Source organism: Chiloscyllium plagiosum, unplaced genomic scaffold (assembly GCF_037043375.1).
Source record: "Chiloscyllium plagiosum isolate Xiang-an unplaced genomic scaffold, Cpla_swu_hap1 HiC_scaffold_9, whole genome shotgun sequence".
NCBI classification, from domain to species: Eukaryota; Metazoa; Chordata; class Chondrichthyes; order Orectolobiformes; family Hemiscylliidae; genus Chiloscyllium; species Chiloscyllium plagiosum.
Genome location: NW_028270147.1, coordinates 66107902 through 66134462, shown reverse-complemented (window position 1 = coordinate 66134462; position 26561 = coordinate 66107902). Strand labels below are relative to the sequence as shown.

Here is a 26561-nt window from a genome sequence, read left to right as displayed (position 1 = left end):
GAGGGGGTGTGGGGCTGGGGGGAAGGTAGCTGAGAATGCGATAGGTGGATGGAGGTGGGGAAAATGGCGATAGGTCAGAACAGAGGGTGGAGCGAATAAGTGGGAAGGAAGATGGACAGGTAGGACAGGTCATGAGGGCGGTACCGGGTGAAAGGTTGGAATTGGGATAAGGTGGGGGAGGGGAAATAAGGAAACTGTTGAAATCCACATTGAAGCAGTAGGGTTGGAGCACCAACCAACCAACCCCACCGTCCGATGGCTGAACACTTCAACTCTTCCTCCCATTCCGCCAAGGGCATGCAGGTCCTGGGCCTCCTCCATCACCACTCCTAACTGCTCAATGCCTGAAGGAAGAACACCTCATCTTCTGCCTTAGGATCCTCCAACCCCTCAGCATCAATGTGGATTTTACTTTCCTCATTTCTCCCCACCCCACCTTATCCCAGTTATAGAGTCATAGAGACGTACAGCACAGAAACAGACCCTTGGGTCCAACTCGGCTATGCCGACCAGATATCCCAACCGAATCTAGTCCCATTTGTCAGCACTTGGCCCATATCCCTTTAAAACCTTCCTATTAATATACCTATCCATATGTCTTTTAAATATTGCAAGTGTACTAGCCTCCACCTCTGGCAGCTTATTCCATACTTACACCACCCTCTGTGTAAAAACATTGTCCCTTAGGTCCCTTTTATATCTTTCCTCTCTCACCCTAAACCTATGCCCTCTAGTTCTGGACTCCCCCCACCCCAGGGAAAAGACTTTGTCTATTTTTCCTGTTCATGCCCCTCACGATTTTACAAACCCCTATAAGGTCACCGCTCAGCCTTAGACGCTCCAGGGAAAACAGCCCTAGCCTATTCAGCCTCTCTCTATCGCTCAAATCTTCCAACCCTGGCAACATCCTTATAAATCTTTTCTGAACCTTTTCAAGTTTCACCATATGCTTCCGTTAGGAAGGAGACCACAATTGCACGCAATATTCCAACAGTGGCATAACCAATGTCCTGTACAGCCGCAACATGACTTCCCGACTCCTGTACTCAATGCTTTGACCAATAAAGGAAAGCATACCAATTGCCTTCTTCACTGTGACTCTACTTTCAAGGAGCTATGAACCTGCACTCCAAAGTCTCTTTGTTCAGCAACACTCCCTAGGACCTTACCATTAAGTGTATAAGTCCTGCTAAGATTTGCTTTCCCAAATTGCAGCACCTTGCATTTATCCAAATTAAACTCCATTTGCCACTCCTCAGCCTATTGGCCCATCTGATCAAGATCCCATTGTAATCTGAGGTAACCTTCTTTGCTGTCCACAACACCTCCAATTTTGGTGTCATCTGCAAACTTACTAACTATACATCCCATGTTCATATCTAAATCATTTACATAAATGACAGAAAATAGTATACCCAGCACCAATCCTTATGGAACTCCACTGGTCTCGGGCCTCCAGTCTGATAAACAACCCTCCACCACCACCCTCTGTCTTCTACCTTCGAGCCAGTTCTGTATCCAATTGGTCAATTCTCCCTGTATTGAATGAGATCTAATTTGCTAACCAGTCTCCCATGGGGAACCTTGTCGAACGCCTTACTGAAGTCCATATAGATTATGAGGTAAAAACAATGACTGCAGATGCTGGAAACCAGATTCTGGATCAGTGGTGCTGGAAGAGCACAGCAATTCATGCAGCATCCGAGGACAGGCCATATAGATTATGTCCACCGCTCTGCCCTCATCAGTCCTCTTTGTTACTTTTCCAAAAACTTAATCAAGTTCATGAGACATGATTTCCCATGCATAAAACCATGTTGACTATCCATAATCAGTCCTTGCCTTTCCAAAATGTATACATTCAGTCCCCCAGGATTCCCTCCAACATCTAGCCCACCACCGACATCAGACTCACTGGTCTATGGTTCCCTGGCTTGTCTTTACCACCCTTCTTAAACAGTGGCACCACGTTTGCCAACCTCCAGTCTTCAGGCACATCACCTGTGACTATTGATGATACATATATCTCAGCAAGATGCCCAGCAATCACTTCCCTAGCTTCCGACAGAGTTCTAGGTACACCTGATCAGGTCCTGGGGATTTATCCACCTTTATGGGTTTCACGATATGCAGCACTTCCTCCTCTTTAATATGGACATTTTTCAAGATGTGACCATCTATTTCCCCACATTTTATGTCTCCCATGTCCTTCCCCACAGTAAACACAAATACAAAGTACTCGTTTAGTATATTCACCATCTCCTGCAGCTCCACACAAAGTTCCAAACTTCCAACTTAGCCCTCATGACCTGTCCATCTTCCTTCCCACCTGTCCGGTCCACCCTCCTCTCTGACCTATCACTATTACCCCCACCTCAATCCACCTATCACACTCTCAGCTATCTTCCCCCCAGCCCCACCCACCTCCCATTTATCTCACCACCTCCTCAGCTCACAGCCTCATTCCTGATGAAGGGCTTTTGCCCAAAACGTTGATTCTCCTGCTCCTCGGATACTACCTGACCTGCTGTGCTTTTCCAGCACCATACTCTCAACCTTAAACCTTATTGGCTGGCAATGTGGACATTAGCATTAATGGTCATAGGTTTTTGAAATCCTCTCAAACACCATTGAGGGCACAGCCAAAAATGGGTGCTCCTCTCTCAGAAATTGAGGCAACTGGAGAATGAGGACCAGAAGGCCTGAGAAAAATGGCAATGACCATGAAGAGAAGTAGGAGGAAGAGACAGAACCCTAAGCACAGTAGCGACAGGAGATCCAGACTGAGAACCAGTACTGAAGAAGACTGTCAATCTCTGTGCCCTTGGCTGCTCTGGACCTCTGCATCATCTCATGTCCACTCTGCTGGTGCCAGGCAACACATCAGAATGATGACTGACGGGACATCACAGGGTCAGAGGGAACTCAGTCTGCTTCTCACACCAGACTGTATCATTCTGTACCCTTCAGAAGACAGAGCCGATACTGAACATAAAGGTAGCCCTGCTGTCTAAAGTGGTTGTCTCCTGCTGGAGAAGCAGCTCCCCAACCCCCTTACTCCCATCGGCGCAACTCCTCTGGCCCCCCTACGCCATCTCGACTCTCCTCTCAAACAACCAGAGGCCTCAGTGCTGCTGCATTTAGTCGTGGGAATCGCTCTCCATTCCTAGCCCCACCAGTTTGATCAGGTTTCTGTAACAAGAAAAAACCCAACTCACCTGCAACGTGAAAAAACAATACAGCCCCAGGTTTGTTTTAGGGCGAGAGAAACAGTTATAGCTCAATGTCAAGGTTAACAATCCCTTCTACGGTTTTGGCTGACACAAGGAGAATGGTTGAGAACGGATCTTTCAAAGCAGGATTTCAGTCGTGGGTTTGGGTTGACTTGGACAGTCACTGTCACAGTTTATGCTGTTTCTCATGTGGAGTAATCAGCCACATCTTCCCCGGCCCATTATCAACAACCTGAGGGTTGTTGAGATTTTCTATGGAATGTCGAAACCTGGAACGTCACCAGGGGTAAATATAGGATGATAGGGTTGGGGAATGGGCCTGGGTGGGTTACCCTTCAGAGGGTTGGTGTGGATTTGTTGGGCCAAAGGGCCTGTTTCCACACTGTCGGGATTCTCTGATTCTTCACTGGTGTCACCTCCCAGTTACAGTTGATGATTGCAGTCAACCAGGAGTTGTATCATCGCAAGGTGGCACTGTCATTAGTTTGTTGGATATGGAGTGTTTTCCAGTATTTCAGGATTAGTGCTTGGTTTTTTTTGAGATTCAATGTCAATGTGAGTGCTTCGCTGGGATGAGCCAGTGGTGTCCTTCCTGTGATGATCACAGCACATTGGCTCAGTGGTTAGCGCTGCTGCCTCACAGCACCAGAGACCTAGGTTCAATCCCACCCTCAGGTGACTGTGCTGAGTTTGCACATTCTCCCACTGTCTGCACGACTTTCCTCTGCGTGCTCTGGTTTCTTCCCACAGTCCAAAGGTGTAGAGGTTAGGTGGATTGGCAATGGGAAATGCAGGGATATAGGGATGGGGTGGGTCTAGCTCTTCAGATGGTAGGTGTAGGCTCAAAGGCCTGCTTCCACACTAAAGGGACCCTATGGTCTGGGGTTTTAGCATGCTCCAGCACAGATGGTTACCATGAATTACATCAATCTCAAAATCCAAGAAATAAGCCTCATGGCTTCATGGAGGTTGCTGTCAATCACTTTTGCTGGGACATTTTAGGCAGCATTGTGCTATTGGTAATCCTGCCCAAGGGAAGCAGTACCGAGTGCGTTGGTTGTATGAGTCAAAAAGTGTAGTGCTGGAAAAGCACAGCTGGTCAGGCAGCATCTGAAGATCATGAGAGTCGACGTTTCGAGCTTTTCATCAGGAATGTCGTTAGCTTGGCATGTCAAGGCCAACTCATTGGCATATGCAATGATGCCGAACACTCTGTGTGGGAGCTCCCTGGTACAAAATAATACAGGCTGGTGTTAAGATTGATTACTGTGAGAGCCTGTTGCTGTTTATATATGGGCAGCTGACTTTATCTCCATGTTGCATGTAGAAATGTTGGTTGCTGATAATGGAGTTGCTTAGTTGTCAGGTTTTCACACAATAAGTAACTTTGGAGAGTTTTCGCATTATGCCATACATGAAACACCGTTTCAGGACTCGTAAGTCAATGTAAGTAGTTCCTCTCTGCAGGTCTTTCTGCAAACTGGCCTCAATATATGAGGACCTACTGAGAGCAGTGCAGCCTGTATAAAAACCTGCCTGTTTAAAGATGTATTGCTACTTTCTAGCTGAAATTCAGTCTGCCAGCAGACGGCACTTCAGGATCTTCTATGCTATTGTCCACAGGGCAAGAGGGCTGTGGATGTGTGGGACATCCAAGTGGCTTCTTTAGCCTGACAGTGGTTGATGTCAGCACAGGCATTGTCTAAAAAGAACATGTGCACAGCTTCCACAAACTTACAGCTTTTAGTATTCAAGCCAGAGCAATAGCAGGCCAGCAGTCTGTAGAAGGACAGGTTCTGGGCTGCTTGTGAAATCGTAGAAAGGGGAAGGAAGCTAGGATAGCAGTAGCCTGTTCCGCATGGTCTGCCACTTAAACTAATTTTAAAGTTATCTTTCCAAGGCCTCTTCCTCTGCGTCATGAATAAAACTGGTCTGCGGCTGCATTTAACAGGCTCAAGAACTGCTGTCTCCTAAAATAGCAATGGTGGGACTAAACATCACAGGGTCCGTGGCACTTCCCAATTACTCTTGAGGTTTCACATTTGTGAATGCGTAGATTGATCTACACCAAAAAAATGCATCTTACAGAGGGACACCATATTTATAGAAGATATGAGGTAATTAAATTGGTTTTATTGAAAGTTTTTTTTTCTTCCAGGAAAGGGAAGCATGGATGGAGATTCTCTGGTAACTTTTGAAATGGAGTTGAATATAAAATTAGACCAGTGAAGTGTTCAGGGTTATGGAGGAGAAGAAGGGACGTGGCTGTTATTGAATAGTGTTTCTTAAATGCCAGTACAGACACAAGGAACTGAATAGTCTTCTACTATGCTGAAGGAGAGTCATACCAAACACGAACCATGAACTCTATTTCTCTCTCTGCAGATGCTGCCAGACCTGCTGGGTTTCTCCAGCATTCTCTGCGTTTGTTTCAGATTCCCAGCAGCTGCAGTATTTGCTTTAATTTCTTTTCTAGTCACCATCTTCTGACTGCTGCTGAGAAGCCCATGTATGTGAACACCAGCTGAGAATGGTATCAGACTTGGTTTATCTCCTCTTCATTGCCTGACAACATTAGCCTTCCAGGAACACACAAGAAGAACGGACGTGGACACAGCTGCTGAGAGAAAATTGGAAAGGAAAATATTCTACAAAATGCCACTATGGTTTGTTTCAATGCAAATTGCAGCATCCACATAAGTAATGCCCAATTGTACCAGTGTAATTGAGTACATCTGTAGATTCACATAATTTCCCGTTTTAATCATGTGGCTCAGTCCATGTTAAGAAACAAGTGTATTTTACAGAAGCACCAAATGTGACAACCCTATATTTAGCAGCTATGGTGTCTGTGCTTGCAGCTGATCTTGGTTGAAAGGGAAGGGCTTATTCCATTTAAAGCTTTTCTTTTAATTAATAAAAGAATGGGTGTGAAAATAGATAAGACTAGTTTCATCACCCCTGGAACCTGGATCTAAATCAACCATGACCCAATGGATTTGAAAGCTTTCCCTCTACACACATCAGGGCATGATATAACATGGGTTTGAACACTATCAACAGAGTTGCAGTGAACATGAGCTCAGAAATCTAGAAACACAAGCAAAAGAAAACTCTGGATGTAGGCAATAACTCCACCAACAACTGGAATTAATAAATTGTTCAACTAATAGAAATTCTGCTAACTTTTCACTATCCAGGTGTGGGTGCAAATTGTTAACTGACTGATTTGATTGCACAAACTCCTCTCTACCCTTGTCTCATTGCAACAGGAAGCAGAATAAATCTTTGCAGCTCATGAAGCTTATCCACTGAATAGGATGGGGAGTGAAAAGAGATCAATGGAAGAAAATGAACAGAGTGAACCAAGGAGGAAAAGCTGCAGCACCAGAACAGACAAAGAGTAACAGAAAGGAATCAACAGGCAGAATCTTACAGGGCTCTGAGCAACGTGGGCTAAGGCAAGATGTGAGGCAGAATCAGGTGACAAGTGCAGTGGGGCTCATCTTGATGTCAAGACCATCTCACTCCACCTTGTATGCTTTTCAGGCTGCTCAGCCTTGCATTGTAGGGTACACCCACAATACCACAGAAATGTTGCTGCTGACACACCTTATACAGAGGGGCTGGCACCCAGCTCACAGACAGGACCAGGCTGCCCCTCATAACTCTGCACTTGTTCTATAAGCATTTACTCACTTAGCATCTACCTGCAGACTGGCAGTATCCCTTCCTTGCCATGCTTGTTCATGTGTTGGCACCTGTACAAGCAGCTCTCAGTACTGCCAAGCTGATGAGCTGTTTTGCACAGACACACAGATTGCTCATCATGTTGGATCTGTCTGAGGGTGGATTTGGAGTGGAGGAGACCCAGAGCTGTATGGCACAGAGATGTCAATCTAACACATACAGTGGGTACCAGCAGTCTGTGCAGCAAACACACTGCGCAAAATAAGCCACCATGTTGGAAAGTGGGTGGGGCTAGTCCTCCATCCAGTTGGTGATGGGGCTGTGTAAATGTTCCAATACTGTTCAAAGGTGATTTGCGCCAGGCCTTTGTCTTTGCAAATTGAACATTGGCTTCTCGATGGCACAGAAGTTCACAGAAATTATTAAAAAGAAGCAAATGCTGACCAAAAGTGACACATCACTTGTGAAGCTTACAGCATTGTATGGGAGGCAGACCATCATTTCATGAGCTGTAAAGTAAGTATCAGAATGCACTCCACTCAAGACAATGACAATTTTATGATTAATGAGGGTTCGGAATAGAAAGCAGGTTGCAGTATAGCAGGTACTCCCTTTGTGATCTCTTGCAATAGTCACTCAGCCAGTGCAGCACCTTCACCAAGTTGGTGCAAATGTTGAGGGTGATGCTCAGCGAATTATAGGGACATGGCCCTAGTTATTCAGTGCTGCCCGTCTCACTGTGTGGAAGGTTTGTGCAGCCCTCACCTGCAGGGCATGCCATCACTGACTGCTCTTAGAGTATAGGATCTGTTTCATGTACCTTACCGTCATTGCCAGCAAGAGTCGTGCGTCCGGCTGCTGGTGAGATGTTGATTGCCATGGTTGCCTTCCTGAGGTGAAGGCAGATGCATGAGTAACAATGGTGAAGGTGAGCCCAGGGACAGCAACAAGCCCAGGAGCTCCCAGCTCAGGGAGAGGTCCCAGCTGCAGGATCCATGGGGGATTTACAGGGAGACCAGAGATTTTCACTCTGGACTCTATTGTTGGGGATGGAGTGAGGTGTAATGGCAAGACAGGCTTAGCATTTCCTGGGACACTGAGCTGGAACTGTACAGGATACTAGAACGGGACCAGAAGGTGACAGGAGTGGAAGGCCACCCACTCCCTGGGGGCTGAGAAGGTGACAGACATTCTGAATGTCTATGTAACTAGCTCCTTTCGGGGAGTGCCATGAGACCGGTGTAGGATCTCCCAGTCATGTATCTACAAATGCATCAGCACAGCAACCTGTGGCATCTGAGGTTACACTGGTTCATTTTGTTTCCCATTGACAAGAACAGTGTTGCAGCCCAGGGCTGGAAGATTTGGAAAGATAGCTGGTAATTTCAACTACAGCTGCTTTCTGAAGCTGGTTACTGGGGGACAAGGCTTACCACTGTGTCCATAGCCCATGACACCAGTGCACCTGACTGTTGTGGAGTGCAGACTAAAAACATACTTCCACTGCTTGGACCAGCCTGAAGGGGCCCTGCAGTATAACCCCGATACCCCGATAGAGTGTGCTGCATCATTCTGGTGAGCTGTGCTCTACACAGTTGGAGTGGGCAGCAAGATGATGGGCTGGATGCGGAGGAACCAGTGACAGTGTGTCCTGTGCTACAAGCCAACAGGACATGATTGACACCCGGTTCCAGTAGATGGGAGCTGCATGCAGCAGAGCATCACAGACTGTAAAATAGTCATTGATCATCATATCAGAATTGGTTGGCATTGTGGGGGCAAATTGCAGCCTCTATTCATTTTGTTTGCATTCATTGTCATTGCTTGCCTGTATATGATGGTCTAAACTGAACATTAAGTTGCAGGTCAGCAGTGGGCATGAGGTGAGGTTCGCTGTGATTTAGGAAGGTATTTGGCACGATGTAAACTATTAGACTGGTAGTTAAATGACAACATCATTTAGCATGAGATAATGCGGCTGTATGTATGAGGGAATGTCACCATGTCAGCTATGTAGCTTGGTTGTGTGGCTTTGTGGCTGCTGTGCTATTACTTTACTAGTGAGAGGCAATGCTGGATTGCCAATGCTAGTCCAGATACACAGCAACTTCTCAAAGGTGGTGTGGGTGCCAGTTTATCAGTGGTGAATTGTCCCAGGAATGGCAAGTGCTAAGAAGGGGCTAGAATCAGGCATCAAGGACACCATAGGGTTGGGGCAGGTAGTAATTGAGGTAGTAATTAAGATATCTTGTTTGGTTGCATGCTAATGAATTGTAATAGATACTGACAGACCCAGGAAGAGAACAAGAGAGGCAAACCATTTTGAAAATAATATGTAAGGAAGCTTTTATGCCCCTGATTACTTCAGGAAGTAGTATAAATATGGTTAGCTCCTCTATCAAATCACACTTGGGAAGGACAACTTATGCATTATGCTGTGCTCCTGTACACTGGCCAATGAATAATACACCAAATATCTACAACATTTCATTCTGAACTTTTTAATGTGGGCTTGCCATGCCCCTGGCATCTGAAAACAGCAGTCCAAATCCTTCAGCACTTCAAAATGGAAGAATAATTTTTATTTGAAGGGCAGCTACATTTATGAGATCTTCAAAGATGATTGATGGGAGATGGGAAATGGACAAATCTCTTGGTTTGGTTCCAGTTCCCTGTGGTTCTTGTAGTATAAGGGGTTAAGTCTGACTATGTTAATAAAACAGTATACTTCACAGGAAATAATGCAACAGTCATGTGATCTTGCTTGCTTGCTCTTGCAACCTCCCAACTTGCTCCATCCACAGAGAGTGAATGAGGGAATGAGAGAGAGAGAGAGAGAAAGAAAGAGAAAGAGAGAGAAAGATGCTGAAAGCTGCTGAGGAAAAACACTCAAATCGACACTTAAGTAAAATCTAAGCAAGGTGCTGTGTGCTCAAGGATCGGTGGTTAGAATAGTTTCTAGCTCTTGTAAAACCTGCAGCCTTATGAAAACAGAAGGGGCTATAAATTAAGCTATAAGTTTGTACAAATTAAGCTACAAATTATAAATTGTGTGTGGAAGTTGCAGCTGGTGACTTGCTCAGGCCTGTTGGAATGACTGTTTGCTGCATTGTCAAATAGTTAAAGCATTGGATCAAGTGGGGCCTGAGCAACTGGTTACTTAAACTCAATAAGGAACCTGACCATGTACGTTAACAGTATGTGGTGCAGCCTCTCTGCTCCTAAAGGCAGTCTGTTCCGCTTTCTTATCTTTAGAAGTCCCTGACATTCACTGACTTCCAGATCATCTACCTCACTCACTCTCACTAACCACACACCTCTCTCACTAACTATATTAGGCAGATAGCGATATAATTACTGACATTTTCCTACACAAGTCTACATTATACATAGCCTCACACTACTGCCTGTCCTGATGAGCAAGTTATAGACAGAATGATCCATGGGCTTCTTGCATTCCATCCAATCAAAATCCCCGCACACACCAATGTCCCATTCAGAGTACTTGCTGTCTGACAGCCAATAACGGCTGCATGCCCAAACACAGCAGCCCGAGGCAGAACATCAAAAGCACAGAACTGAAAGAAGAGGCAGTATCACTTGATCCAACCCTCACAGATATCAGTGCGGACATTGGTACTACATGGATCTCAGAAAGAAGTGGAGAGTTGAGACCTGCCCCTGGTGAATCACTGGGTATAAGTGGGCTACATTGAAATCAGGGAAATGGTAGTTTCAGTGCTAATTCACTGTAGGGCGAAGTCATAGATGAGTTCTGTTACTGGGGACTCAGATTAAAATCTCATTGGGACTGTCTACAGCACTATGCTGTAAGATAAAGATGCACACTGAGAGGCTGGGTGCATTGGCAGGCCTGCCAGACTGTCACTACCAAAAAACACAAAGGAGTCCAGTGCCATTTTGGTGGAGAATCTGGTATTGAGCTAGCTCCCACTGCAGCCTCCGCTCCATCTCGCTGTTTGCTGAAATACAGGTCCCACACCTGTTACAGCTTCTGTGTGGGACAGGGCACAACACACCCTCCCTGTCCGTGAGAAGAGCAACACTTCCTGTCAATTTAAGGAGCTCACCACAGCATTTCCAGAAATTTCCAGAAATAGACCTCGGTAAAAGCAAACTTCTTCTTAGAAGAACCTCATCAGAAATAAACAAATCACTGGCGTGGCTGACTGCAAGTTCTCTGGTGAGTGATAGTTGATACACCCTTGGTCTGAATTCACAAATCAGCTGGAAAGGATCAGTTATCATGGCATCAGCAGTTCAAAGGCTTCTGACCCAGGCTGAGTGCCCACTGAGAATACTCTTGGTGGCATGGGGCATGATACAGGCCGCTCCAGAAGTGATGAGATTGTAGCGTTCCCCATCCCCAACCATCTGTCATTTTTAAACACGGTCTCTCAAAATAAGGCAGATCGGATTCCCCACCCAAACCACCAAATATGAAAACACTTACAAAAAAGGAGGCACAATGATGCCAAATGAAGAAATGGTTGTGATCATTTGCAAAGCCTTAAAAATAGGCAGGGTAAAGGCAGGAATGATGTTCCCAAAGACCGGGAAATCCAGAATCAGGGGTTGCAGTCTGAGAATACACAGTAGGTCATTTAGGACTGAATTGAGGAGGAATTTCAGTGAGTGGTGAGCCTGTGGAATTCTCTGCCACAGAAAGTGGTTGAAGCCAAAACATTGAATGTTTTCCAAAAATGAATTAGATATAATTTTTTCATGGCAAAAGGAATCAAAGGGCAAGGGCAGAAGCCATGATCATATGAAATACTGGTATAGGCTCGAAGGGCTGAATAGCCTACTATTTTCCTAGCTCCTATTTTCTATGTTTCAGTCAAAAAATTACTGCTTATCATAGCTCTGTCAATAAACAGCCATGATAACGGCTGGAGAAGCCAAGCTATCTGGGCTCGTCTGTTCAGAATGGTCACTTGGATAGAATGCAGAAAGCTGCCAGCAACAGTGCAGCCAGATCCCAATTAGCAGGGGTAGTGAGAAAAATGGATTGAATGGGAGGTGATGCAGAGTCTAAGTTTTCTTTTTAAATCATTGCCTTAAGAGTGATTTTCTAGATAGTTTCTGAGTTGTTCAACCAAATTCAAGGGAAGAAAATGCAGCAAACGAAGGAAATGGCAAGGCTGTCCATGTGAAAAATTGTCAGTCATTCATATGCCTGACTTCCATTTCCAAGATTATTCTACATTTCTAACAAAATGGACTTCACTCTGGGAACAGGATGTGTGGCAAGTGGTTCAATTCAGTGTGGCATTAACAAAAACAGGAACTTCATAACATGTCAGATTTTACAACATCCATCAGGTGAAGTATGTCTCTTAGCTCCACGAACATTGTGTTAAAATGATAGTAACATGGAGTGGAAAACATGACCAAATGTTATCTTCTACTGAAGTCATTTCATTTCAGATAACATAGGAAGGTAACAAACCATAGTACTACATTAACCAGCGCCAGAGCAAGAAATGTCAACTCAAAAAATCATAAGAACTATGGATGCTGGAAATCAGAAACTAAAGCAAAACCAAATTACTGGAGAAACTCAACAGGTCTGGCAGCATCCAAGGAGAGAAATCAAGGTTAATGTTTCAGGTTCAGAACTTCAGGAAATGTCATCTCAAACCCAGCGAAGACTTTCTCTGTTGTTGTGGTTCTGTTCGCCGAGCTGGGAATTTGTGTTGCAGACGTTTCGTCCCCTGTCTAGGTGACATCCTCAGTGCTTGAGAGCCTCCTGTGAAGCGCTTCTGTGATCTTTCCTCTGGCATTTATAGTGGTTTGAATCTGCCGCTTCCGGTTGTAATTCCAGCTGTCTGTTGCAGTGGTCGGTATATTGGGTCCAGGTCGATGTGCTTATCGACAACCGGAAGCGGCAGATTCAAACCACTACAAATGCCGGAGGAAAGATCACAGAAGCGCTTCACAGGAGGCTCCCAAGCACTGAGGATGTCACCTAGACAGGGGACGAAACGTCTGCAACACAAATTCCCAGCTCGGCGAACAGAACCACAACAACGAGCACCCGAGCTACAAATCTTCTCACAAACTTTGAAAGATTTTCTCTACCAGTTTCCTTTTGAATGAATGGTCTTCATGGCTCTCTATTTCCATATATGTATCAGCTCCTGCTCCTACCTTCTTATATCTCCTCACTATTTTAGAAAACAAGTAGACCCAGAAAGACTGGGTTGCAGTGTTCCTGGCCAAAACAGCATTTGGCCAGATTGAAAACACTGATTATGCATGGGGGGAATCTGTGGAAAATGACCACGGACCATTGAGTAACCAAAGCAACTGGGCTGACCTGACATCACCATGATGTGATTCAGCACTCACTTTAAGATAGGAATCAAACCTTGACTACTGAATGGAAAGAACTGATTGGAGTGGCAGCCAATGAAATAGTTGTTGGCGGTGACTGGTGATATTACATCTGTATATAAAGTGTCTAGATGCCACTCAATTCTGCCTGTGAGAAACATCCATCAGATGGCAGCATGTCTTTGCTCCTAAATCCTTTAATCTTACATGATGTGAGTACATATATGTAAAAATGTGAATGTTTTTAATATATATTTTTAAATCCAATCTTGTACTGTGGTCATTGCTATAGTTAATCACTCATTTGAAAACCTACCCATAACTAAGCCTCTGAAAGGTTAATTTTAGTACATTTCTCCAAGCTGATCTATGAAGGAAATTATGAGCGTGAGTGCCATTCGAAGGTGGGATTTGTAAAACGGGCAGAGTAACCATGGACAGGAAAAGGTTTCACCCATTTCACATTAAAAAAGGAGTTCAAAGCCTGATTATCAGAAGATCTGTACCTATCTCAAAGGACAATTTGGCTCTCTCTGATTGGGTCCAAGTGACTCCTAACCGATCAGTGCAGCTTCCTTTCAGAGGAGCAGGCTGCTTTTAAGAGCAGCAAGCCAGGTGAACCATTTGCTGTCGGCCCTCACTGCTCAGCCCCAACTTTACACACAGCCAACCACCCATTGTGGGCTTGCTTGCACCAATGTTGCAATTGTTTAAATGAGCAGGTAGCACAAAGCTTGAGAATTGCCTGATTAAAGGAAAACAGGCATGCAGATTGCAACTTGTGACCACTGCATTCAGAAACTCACCTTAATAAATTCTAACACTAGGGTGACTGTCCAATGACAGAGAATATACACCAGCTGATCTCATCCTCCTATAACCAACCTTTACGTGCACACTCCCATGCAGAGATGATCAAATTGCATTCAGAAACTGCACTGGGATTTTCCTTCAGTTTCACGTGCTGCAATATGAGCATTTGTACTGTTTCTCCCATGTTACCAACAATGTTACCCATGTTACTATCTGGCTCAAAAGCTCATACTCAAAACTCTGCAGTCTGTATAGATTAGCTCCAAAATGGCTGATGTGACAAGCAATCCATAGTGACTCAAAAGTCATCGTTTAATACGTTTTGCTCTGGCTAGCATATCTAACCAGATTGAGGTCAGCAGAGACTATATGTGAAGGATAATTATGTTAATGATAATGATTGAACAATGAATCATGCATCAGGAGTTGATTAATTCAGTGGGTAACTTTATTTGAAACAGTAAAACACCTTATAAGTCACGAAGCAGACATTACAGCAGACGAACTGATTTGTAGATCTGTAGTTTGCAGATACAAAGCTGATTAACTGCCAGAATCACAACATTGTATACACACAACACGGAGTCCTTAAGGTGAAATACCTTAAAGGAAAGGCATACATACAACAACCAGCTGTACATGTTGAGAACAAGCAAACTGATACCAGTATAAATATCCTGATACTTCAAAGGGGGCTTTTGATGCCTGGACACTTGCAAAGGGTACCATATAACCACGCTTGCAGCATGCGCCAGCACCTAACCTCTCTACAGTCAGCCCTGCCTCAGCTGAGGGCTACACTCTCTCAGAATTACAAGGACCCACTCTATACTACATCCTCAGGAGAATTCATACTCTCAACAAACAGTATTTAAACTCCATCTCAAACATCAAAAACTAAGTACAACAAACTTTTATCTACCCACCTCCATAACCAGCGCTCCTCAAACATTCCAGAAGATCCCCCCAGCCTCTGGAACTGCTTGGATGTCTTTAGCCATGCGGCTGATGCAGCTGCCACCCCCACACTGATTGATGATGTCACTTCCGCCCCCATCATGGTCCCTCACAATTCCTCATGCATCACACGTGACATCACTTCAGCCCCTCACATCATCGCTGATGTCACACGCTCAGTGACTTCCGCCACCCCTACTGCCATGCCTGCCATCACTTCCGCCCCCACCAACACCCTGCTTATGACTCCACGCCCATTCCCCCCACCATCACACCCACTCCAGTTACTTGCTCCGCCCCCACTCCCAGCTCCACACCCACACCAGATCTCAGCTCCCAGCCCTGCCGAGTTTTCACCATCCCTCCAGACCTCCCCCTCACTGAGGACGAATGAACAGTCCTCAGCAAAGGACTCACTTTCATCCCCCTCCGTCCATGCATCAATGAATTTAATTCACGCCGAGACATTGAACACTTCTTCCGCCTCCGAGCTTACTTTCACAATCAGGACTCCAGCCCACCTTCCGAGGACCCCTTCGCCCACCTCCAACACACTGCATCCACCTGGACACCCCACGCTGGCCTATTACCTTCCCTCGACCTCTTCATTTCCAACTGCCGCCGGGACATTAACCGCCTCAATCTGTCTACCCCCTTCCCCCACTCCAACCTCTCACCCTCACAACGCGCAGCCCTCCAATCCCTCTGCTCCAATCCCAACCTCACCATCAAGCCAGCAGATAAAGGGGGCGCAGTGGTAGTCTGACGCACTGACCTCTACACCGCTGAAGCCAAACGCCGCTCCCTCGACCATGACCCCACCCCCCATCACCAAACCTCATCTCCCAGACCATACAGAACCTCATCACCTCAGGAGATCTCCCACCCACAGCTTCCAACCTCATAGTCCGGGAACCCCGCACTGCCCGGTTCTACCTCCTTCCCAAGATCCACAAGCCTGACCACCCTGGCTGACCCATTGTCTCAGCATACTCCTGCCCACTGAACTCATCTCTACCCACCTCGACACTGTCCTATCCCCCCTAGTCCAGGAACTCCCCACATACATTCGAGACACCACCCACGCCCTCCACCTCCTCCAAGACTTCCGTTTCCCCGGCCCCCAACGCCTCATCTTCACCATGGATATCCAATCCCTGTACACCTCCATCCGCTATGACCAGGGCCTCCAAGCCTTCCGTTTTTTCCTCTCCCGATGTCCCCAACAGTACCCTTCCACCAACACACTCATTTGTTTGGCCAAACTGGTCCTCACCCTTAACAATTTCTCCTTCGAATCCTCCCACTTCCTCCAGACCAAAGGGGTAGCCATGGGCACACGTATGGGCCCCAGCTATGCCTGTCTCTTTGTTGGCTACGTAGAACAGTTGATCTTCCGTAATTACACCGGCACCACTCCCCACCTCTTCCTCCACTACATTGATGACTGCATTGGTGCCACCTCGTGCTCCCGCGAGGAGGTTGAGCAATTCATCAACTTCACCAACACATTCCACCCTGACCTTAAATTTACCTGGACCATCTCTGACACCTCCCTCCCCTTCCTGGACCTCTCCATCTCCATTAATGACGACTGACTTGACACCTGACATTTTTTACAAACCCACCGACTCCCACAGCTACCTGGATTACACCTCTTCCCACCCTACCTCTTGCAAAAATGCCATCCCATATTCCCAATTCCTCCGCCTCCGCCGTATCTGCTCCCAGGAGGACCAGTTCCACCACAGAACACACCAGATGACCTCCTTCTTTAGAGACCACAATTTCCCTTCCCACGTGGTTAAAGATGCCCTCCAACGCATCTCATCCACATCCCGCACCTCCGCCCTCAGACCCCAACCCTCCAACCGTAACAAGGACAGAATGCCCCTGGTGCTCACCTTCCACCCTACCAACCTTCACATAAACCAAATCATCCGCCGACATTTCCGCGACCTCCAAAAAGATCCCACCACCAGGGATATATTTCCCTCCCCACCCTTTTCCGCCTTCCGCAAAGACTGTTCCCTCCGTGACTACCTGGTCAGGTCCATGCCCCCCCACAACCCACCCTCCCATCCTGGCTCCTTCCCCTGCCACCGCAGGAACTACAAAACCTGCGTCCACACCTCTTCCCTCACCTCCATCCAAGGCCCTAAAGGAGCCTTCCACATCCATCAAAGTTTTACCTGCACATCCACTAATATCATTTATTGTGTCCGTTGCTCCTGATGTGGTCTCCTCTACATTGTGGAGACTGGACGCCTCCTAGCAGAGCGCTTTAGGGAACATCTCCGGGACACCAGCACCAATCAACCACACCGCCCTGTGGCCCAACATTTCAACTCCCCCTCCCACTCTGCCGAGGACATGGAGGTCCTGGGCCTCCTTCACCGCCGCTCCCTCACTACCAGACGCCTGGAGGAAGAACGCCTCATCTTCCACCTCGGAACACTTTAACCCGAGGGCATCAATGTGGACTTCAACAGTTTCCTCATTTCCCCTTCCCCCACCTCACCCTAGTTCCAAACTTCCAGCTCAGCACTGTTCCCATGACCTGTCCTACCTGCCTATCTTCTTTTCCACCTATCCACTCCACCCTCCTCTCTGGCCTATCACCTTCATCCCCTCACCCACTCACCTATTATACTTGATGCTACTTTCTCCCCACCCCCACCCTCCTCTAGCTTATCTCTCCACACTTCAGGCTCTCTGCCTTTATTCCTGATGAAGGGCTTTTGCCCGAAATGTCGATTTTACTGCGCCTCAGATGCTGCCTAAACTGCTGTGCTCTTCCAGCACCACTAATCCAGAATCTCGTTTCTGGCATCTGCAGTCATTGTTTTTACCATATAATACAAGCCAGACAAAAAGCAGGGCCTACCATGCAGCGTGCTGCTGAAGTCTCCTGAACGAGGAGCAGACATTAAAAACTCCGAGCCCCAGAGGAAAGGCATTTAATCGATTAACCAAATAATCGATTATTCGAAATAAATAGTGGCCACCCATCTCATTCAGATAATCTAGGTTCCCCTGTATTTTATAGCCATCACCTGAGTGAGCCAATCAGAAATGGGAGAAGACCATATTATGAAACAGTTCTCTGCTCAGAAGTTAAGCAGTCCTCATTCATACTTGGGTAACAACCGATAAGAAATGTCTTTAAGCAACAATCAAGTGGGACAAGCATCAGGAAAGAAAAATGGCCAAGAATTACAAATGATCTTCGATTACCGCTGACCACAGAAACCAGAGAACTGGGGTCTGCCTGTCAAACTCCACACCCTCCTGGGGTAGAAATAGGAAAAAGAACATCAGCCAATCTTCTCACCTTTGATCACCAGCCAACAATGCTTGGCAAGTGCACAGTGTGTAACAAAAACTAGGTCAGATACAGCATGCTGTATCCTCCATTAAACTATATCTCATCAGAAATAACTGACTTCAGGGGGCAAGGGCAGGGGGATTTTAAAGAATAAAAAAGGTGCAGCAACCTACCTATTACAATGAAAAGTATCAATAAATACATCAAACATGTAAGAATGTTTCACAAGTGAGTTCCTGGAAAGCAAAGTTGCAGTGAACAGAAAAGCCCCATTATAATTATATTGGCTGCATCACTTGAACTGTCATGAGTGTCTCTTCAAACTATATTTTTAATCATTATTTAACATGACATCAGACAATTTAATTCCATAGATAAAATAAATCCTTTCATTTACTTGGTGCCCTTTTAGTTCACCCATTAAATTTTCAATCACAATTAATTAGGTTGACAGTTTTCTCAATTATACAGGTCAGGCCTGTTTCCACAATATAAACTTGCATAAGCAGCAACGAGATGTGTGATCAACATAGTCAGGACTGGTTGGAGAAGGAATGTTGGCCACACTAAAGACTTAGTTATTGTCCGTTCATAGTCACCTGGACCAGAAAATAGAGGCATTGATGGTAAAGCATGTTAGAATGTTTAAAATTCACAAGACCCCCGCTCCCTCCCCCCCTCCAATATAAATGCAAATCTTTTTTAGATTCCTTTCCCTGGAAGTAACTGTTCAGCACTGGCACTTGCATAGCTTCTCAGACATAAAAAGCATTGGAATGCCCGAGGCAGAGTTATGAAAATCATCAAATTAGAGAAAAGAGATCATGACATGGAAAGTGAAATAAAATTACGCTTTAGCGTAAATAAAACTCCTAGAGGAAAACTAACTTTGACAGTACAGCAGAATTGACAAAAGAAAAAGATTATATTGACAGAGAATGGAGAAAATTAAAATGTAAAAATCTGTTTGGTGAACAATACTGAGCCACTGAGAACTGAAAGCAAAGACCAAGCTACATGTCTGCAGACAAGATGATGCATAGAGATTAGATTAGATTACCTACAGTGCGAAAACAGGCCCTTCAGCCCAAACTGACCCTCCGAAGAGTAACCCATCCAGACCCATTCACCTACTCCATACTAATGCACCTATCACTATGGGCAATTTAGCATGACCAATTCACCTAACCCGCACATCTTTGGACTGTGGGAGGAAACCCGCACAGACACAGGGAGAATGTGCAAACTCAACGCAGACAGTCGCCCAAGGCTGGAATCGAACTCGGGTCCCTGGTGCTGCGAGGCAACATTGCTAACCACTGAGCCACTGTGCTGCCCTCGATGTAGAGGATTAGGTCATTTTAGCCTTTGGGGCTTTCTCCATCATTCAATAAGATCCAAGCTGATCTGATTGTGGTCTCAACTCACTCTCCTGTCTTTTCCCCATCGACCGCAGCTCCCTTGTTCTATCTAACTCAGTAAGCCTCGAATAAATTCAATGATCCACCCTCCACTCCTTTCTGAAGCAAAGAATTTCACAGACTAACGACCAACAGAGAGCAAAAAAAAATTCCATCTCCATTTTATAAGAGCGATATCTTATTTTTAAAACTGGGTCCCCTCATTCTAATCCTCACAAAAGGAAATGCACACTTTCACAAAGCTTCCTTTGCTCCCAAAAATATTAAGTAATCAGCTGAAAATGAGACTCAGTAGTCAAGCCACGGGAAGACAGCAAGCTGGCCTATTCACTATTAAGTATTGCAGAACTCTCAGCTCAGTTTGCTGTGTTACCTTGTGTCTTTGTGATTAGAATTGGATGTAGTAACTTAGAACAGTTTCAGCATAGCATGTTCCAGTTTGGTGAGAAATGCTTTTAATTTACATTCCATTGGCTTTATTGATTGCTTCTTTGAAGCATTCATGTTGAGCATTAAATTCAAGGATTCTAAAATCTCCTCCACTTAGCTTCCGCATTCAAGGAATATGCAGCTCTTTTTGTTTTGCAATGTTTGCACTACTTCATGTTTTTTAGCAGTAAATTTCTTCACAGAATTTGCAGCACAGAAATTTATTTAGCTCAACTGATTTGTGTTGGTGTTCATGACCCATACAAGGCTGTTATTGTTACCCTTCCAACTCTTGGATGTTTCTTCAAAAACTCCTCCTGTAATTTCAAAGTTGTCTACTTCAAAACAAGAACCCATTCTACTTTCATGTAATTTGCAAATGGCAACATGTTTCTGAATTCAAGGTACTTAAATAAAATAGAAATAGTTATGGTCTATCTTTGGGGAGTTCTCCCCCCTTGAATTTTGCTGAAGTCATTGATTCTGTTACATCCAGTTCGTTTCCGGTCAGATTACGAATTCAGCCAATTAAAAAGACGACCTGGTAACCTCACCAATTAAGGACAGCAGATAGGCCAGGGAACCAGCAAGCTCAAATGGTTTGCAGTAATGTAAGCAGGAGACTATCAGAGCACCTCAAGGCAAGGCATCTTCTTAGAAATTACAACATTGAAAAATATGTGTCGCCCACATTGCCAGGCCACTATTTTAAGGGGAGGAGAATCGGCGGCAGCAGCTGTGACCCTCTGGCACCCACAGCTCTTGGCTGGGAGAAGATTTGGCAATTTTAAAGGAATCTTTCTTGACCTGCCAAGAGGTTGCCTTGAGGCAATGGTTGGGCTTCACCCTCAGTTGTGGGCCTGACTGCCATTGGGATACTCTCCATCTGAACCTATCCCTAGAGCATTAGAATGGGCTTCAAGATTACCAGTCCAGTGATAATACCACTCTACCAACACCATCTCCTCCTCCTGCAGGTGGTTAGCTGCTGCCAGTCAGACCATGTCTCCAGCACAATCACTCAAATACAGTGGTTAGTTTGGAAAACTGCTCAGATTCAACAATCTCCTACTTTGCTCACAATACTGTTCCCAAAACCATCATTGCAGGTCAGGGCAAAATCAGGGCAAAATTGGTACTTTAATTTTCCGTGTTACACCTCTTTGAGCAGGCATTAATTGTTTTTTATCCTTCAGCCAATATCTTGCCAGTAATCCCCAAGCTTAACCAGTAGCTTTCCTTTTGACATTTTATCAGATGCCTTTCTGAAATTAACAGACATATGCTATAGATCTCTCACTGTCCAATACAATGGCCACTTCCTCACTGGGTCCACTACTTTTCATCATTTATATAAATGATTTGGATGTGAGCATAACAGGTATAGTTAGCAAATTTGCAGATGACACCAAAATTGGAGGAGTAGTGGACAGCGAAGAAGGTTACCTTAGATTACTACAGGATCTTGATCACATGGGCCAATGGGCTGAGGAGTGGCAGATGGAGTTTAATTCAGATAAATGCGAGGTGCTGCATTGTGGGAAAGCAAATCTTAGCAGGACTTATACACTTAATGCTAAGGTCCCAGGGAGTGTTGCTGAACAAAGAGACCTTGAAGTGCAGGTTCATAGCTCCTTGAAAATTGGATCACAGGTAGATAGGATAGTGAAGAAGGCGTTTGGTATGCTTTTGTTTATTGGTCAGAGTATTGAGTACAGGAATTGGGAGGTCATGTTGTGGTTGTACGGGACAATGGTTAGGCCACGTTTGGAATATTGTGTGCAATTCTGGTCTCCTTCTTATTGGAAAGATGTTGGGAAACTTGAAAGGGTTCAGAAAAGATTTACAAGGTTGTTGCCAGGGTTGGAGGATTTGAGCTATAGGGAGAGGGCGAATAGGCTGGGGCTACCTTATAGAGGTTTACAAAATTATGAGGGGCATAGATAGAGTAAATAGACAAAGTCTTTTCCCTGGGATTGGGGAGTGCAGAACTAGAGGGCATAGATTTAGGGTGAGAGGGGAAAGATATAAAAGAGACCTAAGGGGCAACTTTTTTCACACAGAGGGTGGTACGTGTATGGAATGAGCTGCCAGAGGATGTGGTGGAGGCTAGTACAATTGCAACATTTAAAAGGCATCTGGATGGGTATATGAATAGGAAGGGTTTGGAGGGATATGGGCCGGGTGCTGGCAGGTGGGACTAGATTGGGTTGGGATTTCTGGTCGGCATGGACAGGTTGGACCGAAGGGTCTGTTTCCATGCTGTACATCTCTGTGACTCTATGATAATTAGATTACATGTTCTTTATTTAAATCCATGATACCTGTTAGGGTATCATTGCCCATATAATTCTCAAATTTGCTAATAATTGGTTCCCCTAGTTAAAAAAAAAGACAAATGAGTTGCCTATATCTATTGCATCTATTTTATGAAACCTCAGCATCCAATTACTCCACACGTAATGACTGAGAATGCCTCATAAATCATCCAGTCTCAGTGCATTGGCATAAATACCAACTATCCAGGAAAATGATTAATTTATTACATTCTCTGCTTTCTATGACTCCATCTTATTTATTGTTAATATCCTTCGATGTTTGCTTGGTTAACTTGATAAAGGAAAGCATTTTTGCAAGACGTGAATACTTTAAGGAAGTAACTTTTCAGAATATTTGGATTTATAATGGTCCTCAGTTTCAAAACTGCCCCTCTGCTGCAAAATTGAAATCTAAAAGTGCAAACTTGCACCAGTTATAATTCTATAGCCAACTGTCTCAGCATCAGAACAAACAGGAGTGCTCCAGGACCTCTTTCTATGGTACTCTTCACCCCATTGTAAATAACTCATTTTATAGCAAATGCTTACTTATGTCTATTTACTTTATCACATCTTTCAGGTCAGTGGGATTCATAGAGAATGAGTGGCAAGTTTATGGAAGGGCATTCAACCAAGGAACTTCAAATTGATCACAAGTGGACAAGATTGAGTACATCTCATTTTCACATTCAATGGCTGAATACATTTGATTCTTGGTCTATATTGAGGCAGTGGTCACAGGCACCTCCCAGTTCTTTATCATTTGGTGCTCACGAAACAGAACATAAACAAGTGAGAGAGACGAGAGCCCACAGGAAAGAATCAAAATGCCTGTGACAAACCTGAAATAACTTGCATATAGAGCCTCAAACAGAACATAACACTCCAAGGAGCTTCACAGATGTATAAAAGGAATCCCAAAATGAAGAGGTAGAAAGAAAGGTGACCAATTCCTCAGACTTCATCCTGAAAGAGTTCTCAAAGCAGAAGGTGGCAGTGGGGCTGAGGTTAAGGGAAACTTTTCAGGGGTTTACAGCCTAAACAGCAAAAGGCTATGGCAGTGAGTGGTGAAGCAAAGGGAGCACAGCATTCACAAGAGGCCACATTTGGAAGAAGCATATAAATCTGGGCATTGTAGAGCTGATGAAGGTTATAGTGATGGGGCAGATCAAGGCCATGAGGGGATTTAAAAATGTGAATGATGATAAGTGAGTGGGATTTGATGTCAGGCAGCAGTTGTTAGGGTAGTGGAGCTTTAATCGGCATGGTGTAGGACGATGGACAGGAATTTGGGCCAAGGTTGCAAACAATCTAGTTCAGGCTTAGAAGCTGGCTGACAAGGGGGAATGATTTGAAGTTTATGACAACGGCCAATGATAATATCTTTGGTCTTCTCAACATTTCATAAGAGAAATTATGGCTCAAAGTCCAGGGAATGGAGAGTTTTCATGGTGCGGGGGTAATTGCTCGGTCTCTGAACCAGGCAGTCCCAGTTCAAGTCCCACCTGTTCTAAGGTATACAATAATAAGTTCATTGAAGCACCCTCCCTCTCTGCTTGGGGTCAAAGTGGCAAGTTGGTCAACACATCAAAGACCAGCAGGATGTACTGTAAGAAATGTTCCAGGCAACATGCACATAAGGTTATGCAGTACAAGAAAAGATTCTTTATACAGATAGGGTAAGAGGCATTATGATAGGAAACAGAATGGTTATGCCCATATTTGAATAAAGGCTAAGACTACAAAGAAGATATTGCTGAGACTAGATTGTGTGGAGCTCATGTGTCAATCAAAGAGAATGCTGGCCATTAAAGAAGTATAAGCACTTTGAGCTGGGAGGAAACAAGAAGTGGAAGGGTCATGCCATCCAGTTCTATGCTGCAATTCTTTGGAGTATAAATTCATAATAAAATTAACTAAAAGCTAAACAGAAAGACTGAGATCAGACAAGTATATGGTTGAAGGATGCTGTGAGATTGAGAATAATACACTACAATCACAATCTAGGGAATGTCATTGAAGTCTTTGAATCTGTATGGCCACAGGGTGACATTTAACTGCAATGATTCAAATCTAACGGAATGTGGGGTAGGTGGAAAAGCTATTTGGAGATGAGAATATGATGACACATTTAACGGAATGGCCCGTTGTGTGGAAGAGAAACCAAAGCTTTCTTATTGTGTTCAGGTCTTGAATTATTTTAGTCAAAGAGACTGCAGTCTCATGGCACCTACCAAGGTTCAGTAAGATCCTGGGATAGGTCATAAATTCCTGTCCCTGCAAATTCAGGAGGAAAGATGGTGACTATACCAGGAAGAGGAACCAGAGTCAGAGTCAGAGAGTGGTAGCTTGGGGCAAGGGCAAAGGAAGGAGGATTCCTGAGCAAATTAGTAAGTGGAGAAACATGGCAGTGACTCAAGGGGCTCGTGTTTAAGCATGTTGTAGCTTGAACGCGTATTTTAAGTGATTTTGAAGAAAGCTTTTAATCCACTGTAGATACTAATGGTGTAGGGGTTCAAAGAGACTAAGGAAGTATGAGCAGTGAGAGATACACCAAGTGGGAGAGGCCCAGGCTGTGACCAGTCCCATGGCAGTAAAACATTCACAGGAGATAGCAAGGGCAAGGAATCACAAGATGAAGATCAAAATCATCAAGGGTGAGGTGTAATCTAGCACTGAGCATTTGGGGAGGAAAGAAGGAAGGATAACTCATAGAAATCTGGAGTAGTAGAAAACAAGATTTCAAAAGAAAGAAAAGCTGGCACAAAGTGAGGGGCTTGAAAAAGAAGTTACCAGAGGAGTAAGGGACAGGCTATGGCCTGGTTTGATAGTAACTGTCACACCATCATTCTGGAGGTTTTGTAAGGTATCAATATTCCACAGTATGAACGTGCATAACATTTCAAAAATACATTGCAGTTAGTTAATGGAAAATCTGATCAAGTTATTAAGTTGAGTTAGCAACGGAGATTTGTACTTACTATTATGTGAGAATAAGGGTCTATAGAAGCCATTCTCAATTGCAGTTGAACAGATCTTGGTGTATCTTACAGTTTACTGGTTCAACAGGCACTGATTAAACAAAATCTTGAAGATTTCTCGGTGCGATGAAAAAATAGATAGCTTTCAGCAAATGTCTAGTTCCATTCCTGAAGAATAGAAAAAACAATTGTTAAAATCAATTTTAAGAGCTATGCGTACTAGGTAGACATGAGCAAGGCAGCCCCAGTAGCTTCACCATCTTGGAGAACTTAAGTTCCCTCCATACAGACACAGAATCACATAGCATGGAAACAGACCCTTCGGTCAAACCAGTCTGTACTGATCATAATCCCAAACTAAACTAGTCCCATCCTGCCTGCTCCTGGTCCATATCCCTCCAAACCTTTCCTATTCATGTACTTATGCAAACGTCTTTTAAATGTTATAACTGTACCCGCATCCACCACCTCCTCAGGAGGTTTATTCCACACGCGACCTACACTTTGTGTAAAAACATTTGCCGCTCATGTTTTTTTTAAATCTCTCCCTTCTCACCTTAAAAATGTGTCCCCTTGCCTTGAAATCTGCTCTCCAGGGAAGACAACCACGGAGATATATATATCTCTCCATAATTGTCTTTTCCCTGGAGGGAATATACATATAAGTTTCCTTTTTCCTCACTCTGTCTGCTTTGCTCCCTCTCTCTGTATCAGGGTTTGTTTCTGAGCAGAGAGACACATTTGTGTGTAAGGAACCTGCAGCATTGCTGAAGCCTCCTGCCCACCTCTATCAGTTCAATGGGGTTGACACAGCAAGCACTTGCTAAGTCCACTCCCTCTTCATGAGACTAAGCAGCAGCACACCATGCACGATCCCCCGACCCCCCCGTCTGCCCCCACCTCGGCCCCCCCCTCTCCTGTCCGACCCCCACCTCTGCCCCCAACCCTGTCCATTGCAACCTTCCACCATTACTCTCTGACACCTGCTGTTAAACCAATTATGCAACCAATTGGCAAGCTTGCCCTGTGAC

The 26561-nt window shown here is 44.8% G+C and overlaps 1 protein-coding gene and 1 pseudogene across 1 annotated transcript in view; one reads left to right on the top strand and one right to left on the bottom strand.

Annotated features, from left to right (window-relative positions):
- The window catches only part of LOC122554454 (cytosolic phospholipase A2-like), a 138410-nt gene that overhangs the window by 104800 nt on the left and 7049 nt on the right, over window positions 1-26561 (bottom strand). The window contains exon 2 of the mRNA XM_043699514.2: window positions 25531-25698. Within this exon, the coding sequence (XP_043555449.2) occupies window positions 25531-25563 (33 nt within the window). The 5' untranslated portion in view covers window positions 25564-25698. The remainder of the gene's footprint in view (window positions 1-25530; window positions 25699-26561) is intronic.
- On the top strand, window positions 23966-24456 carry LOC122554679 (large ribosomal subunit protein eL42-like; annotated as a pseudogene).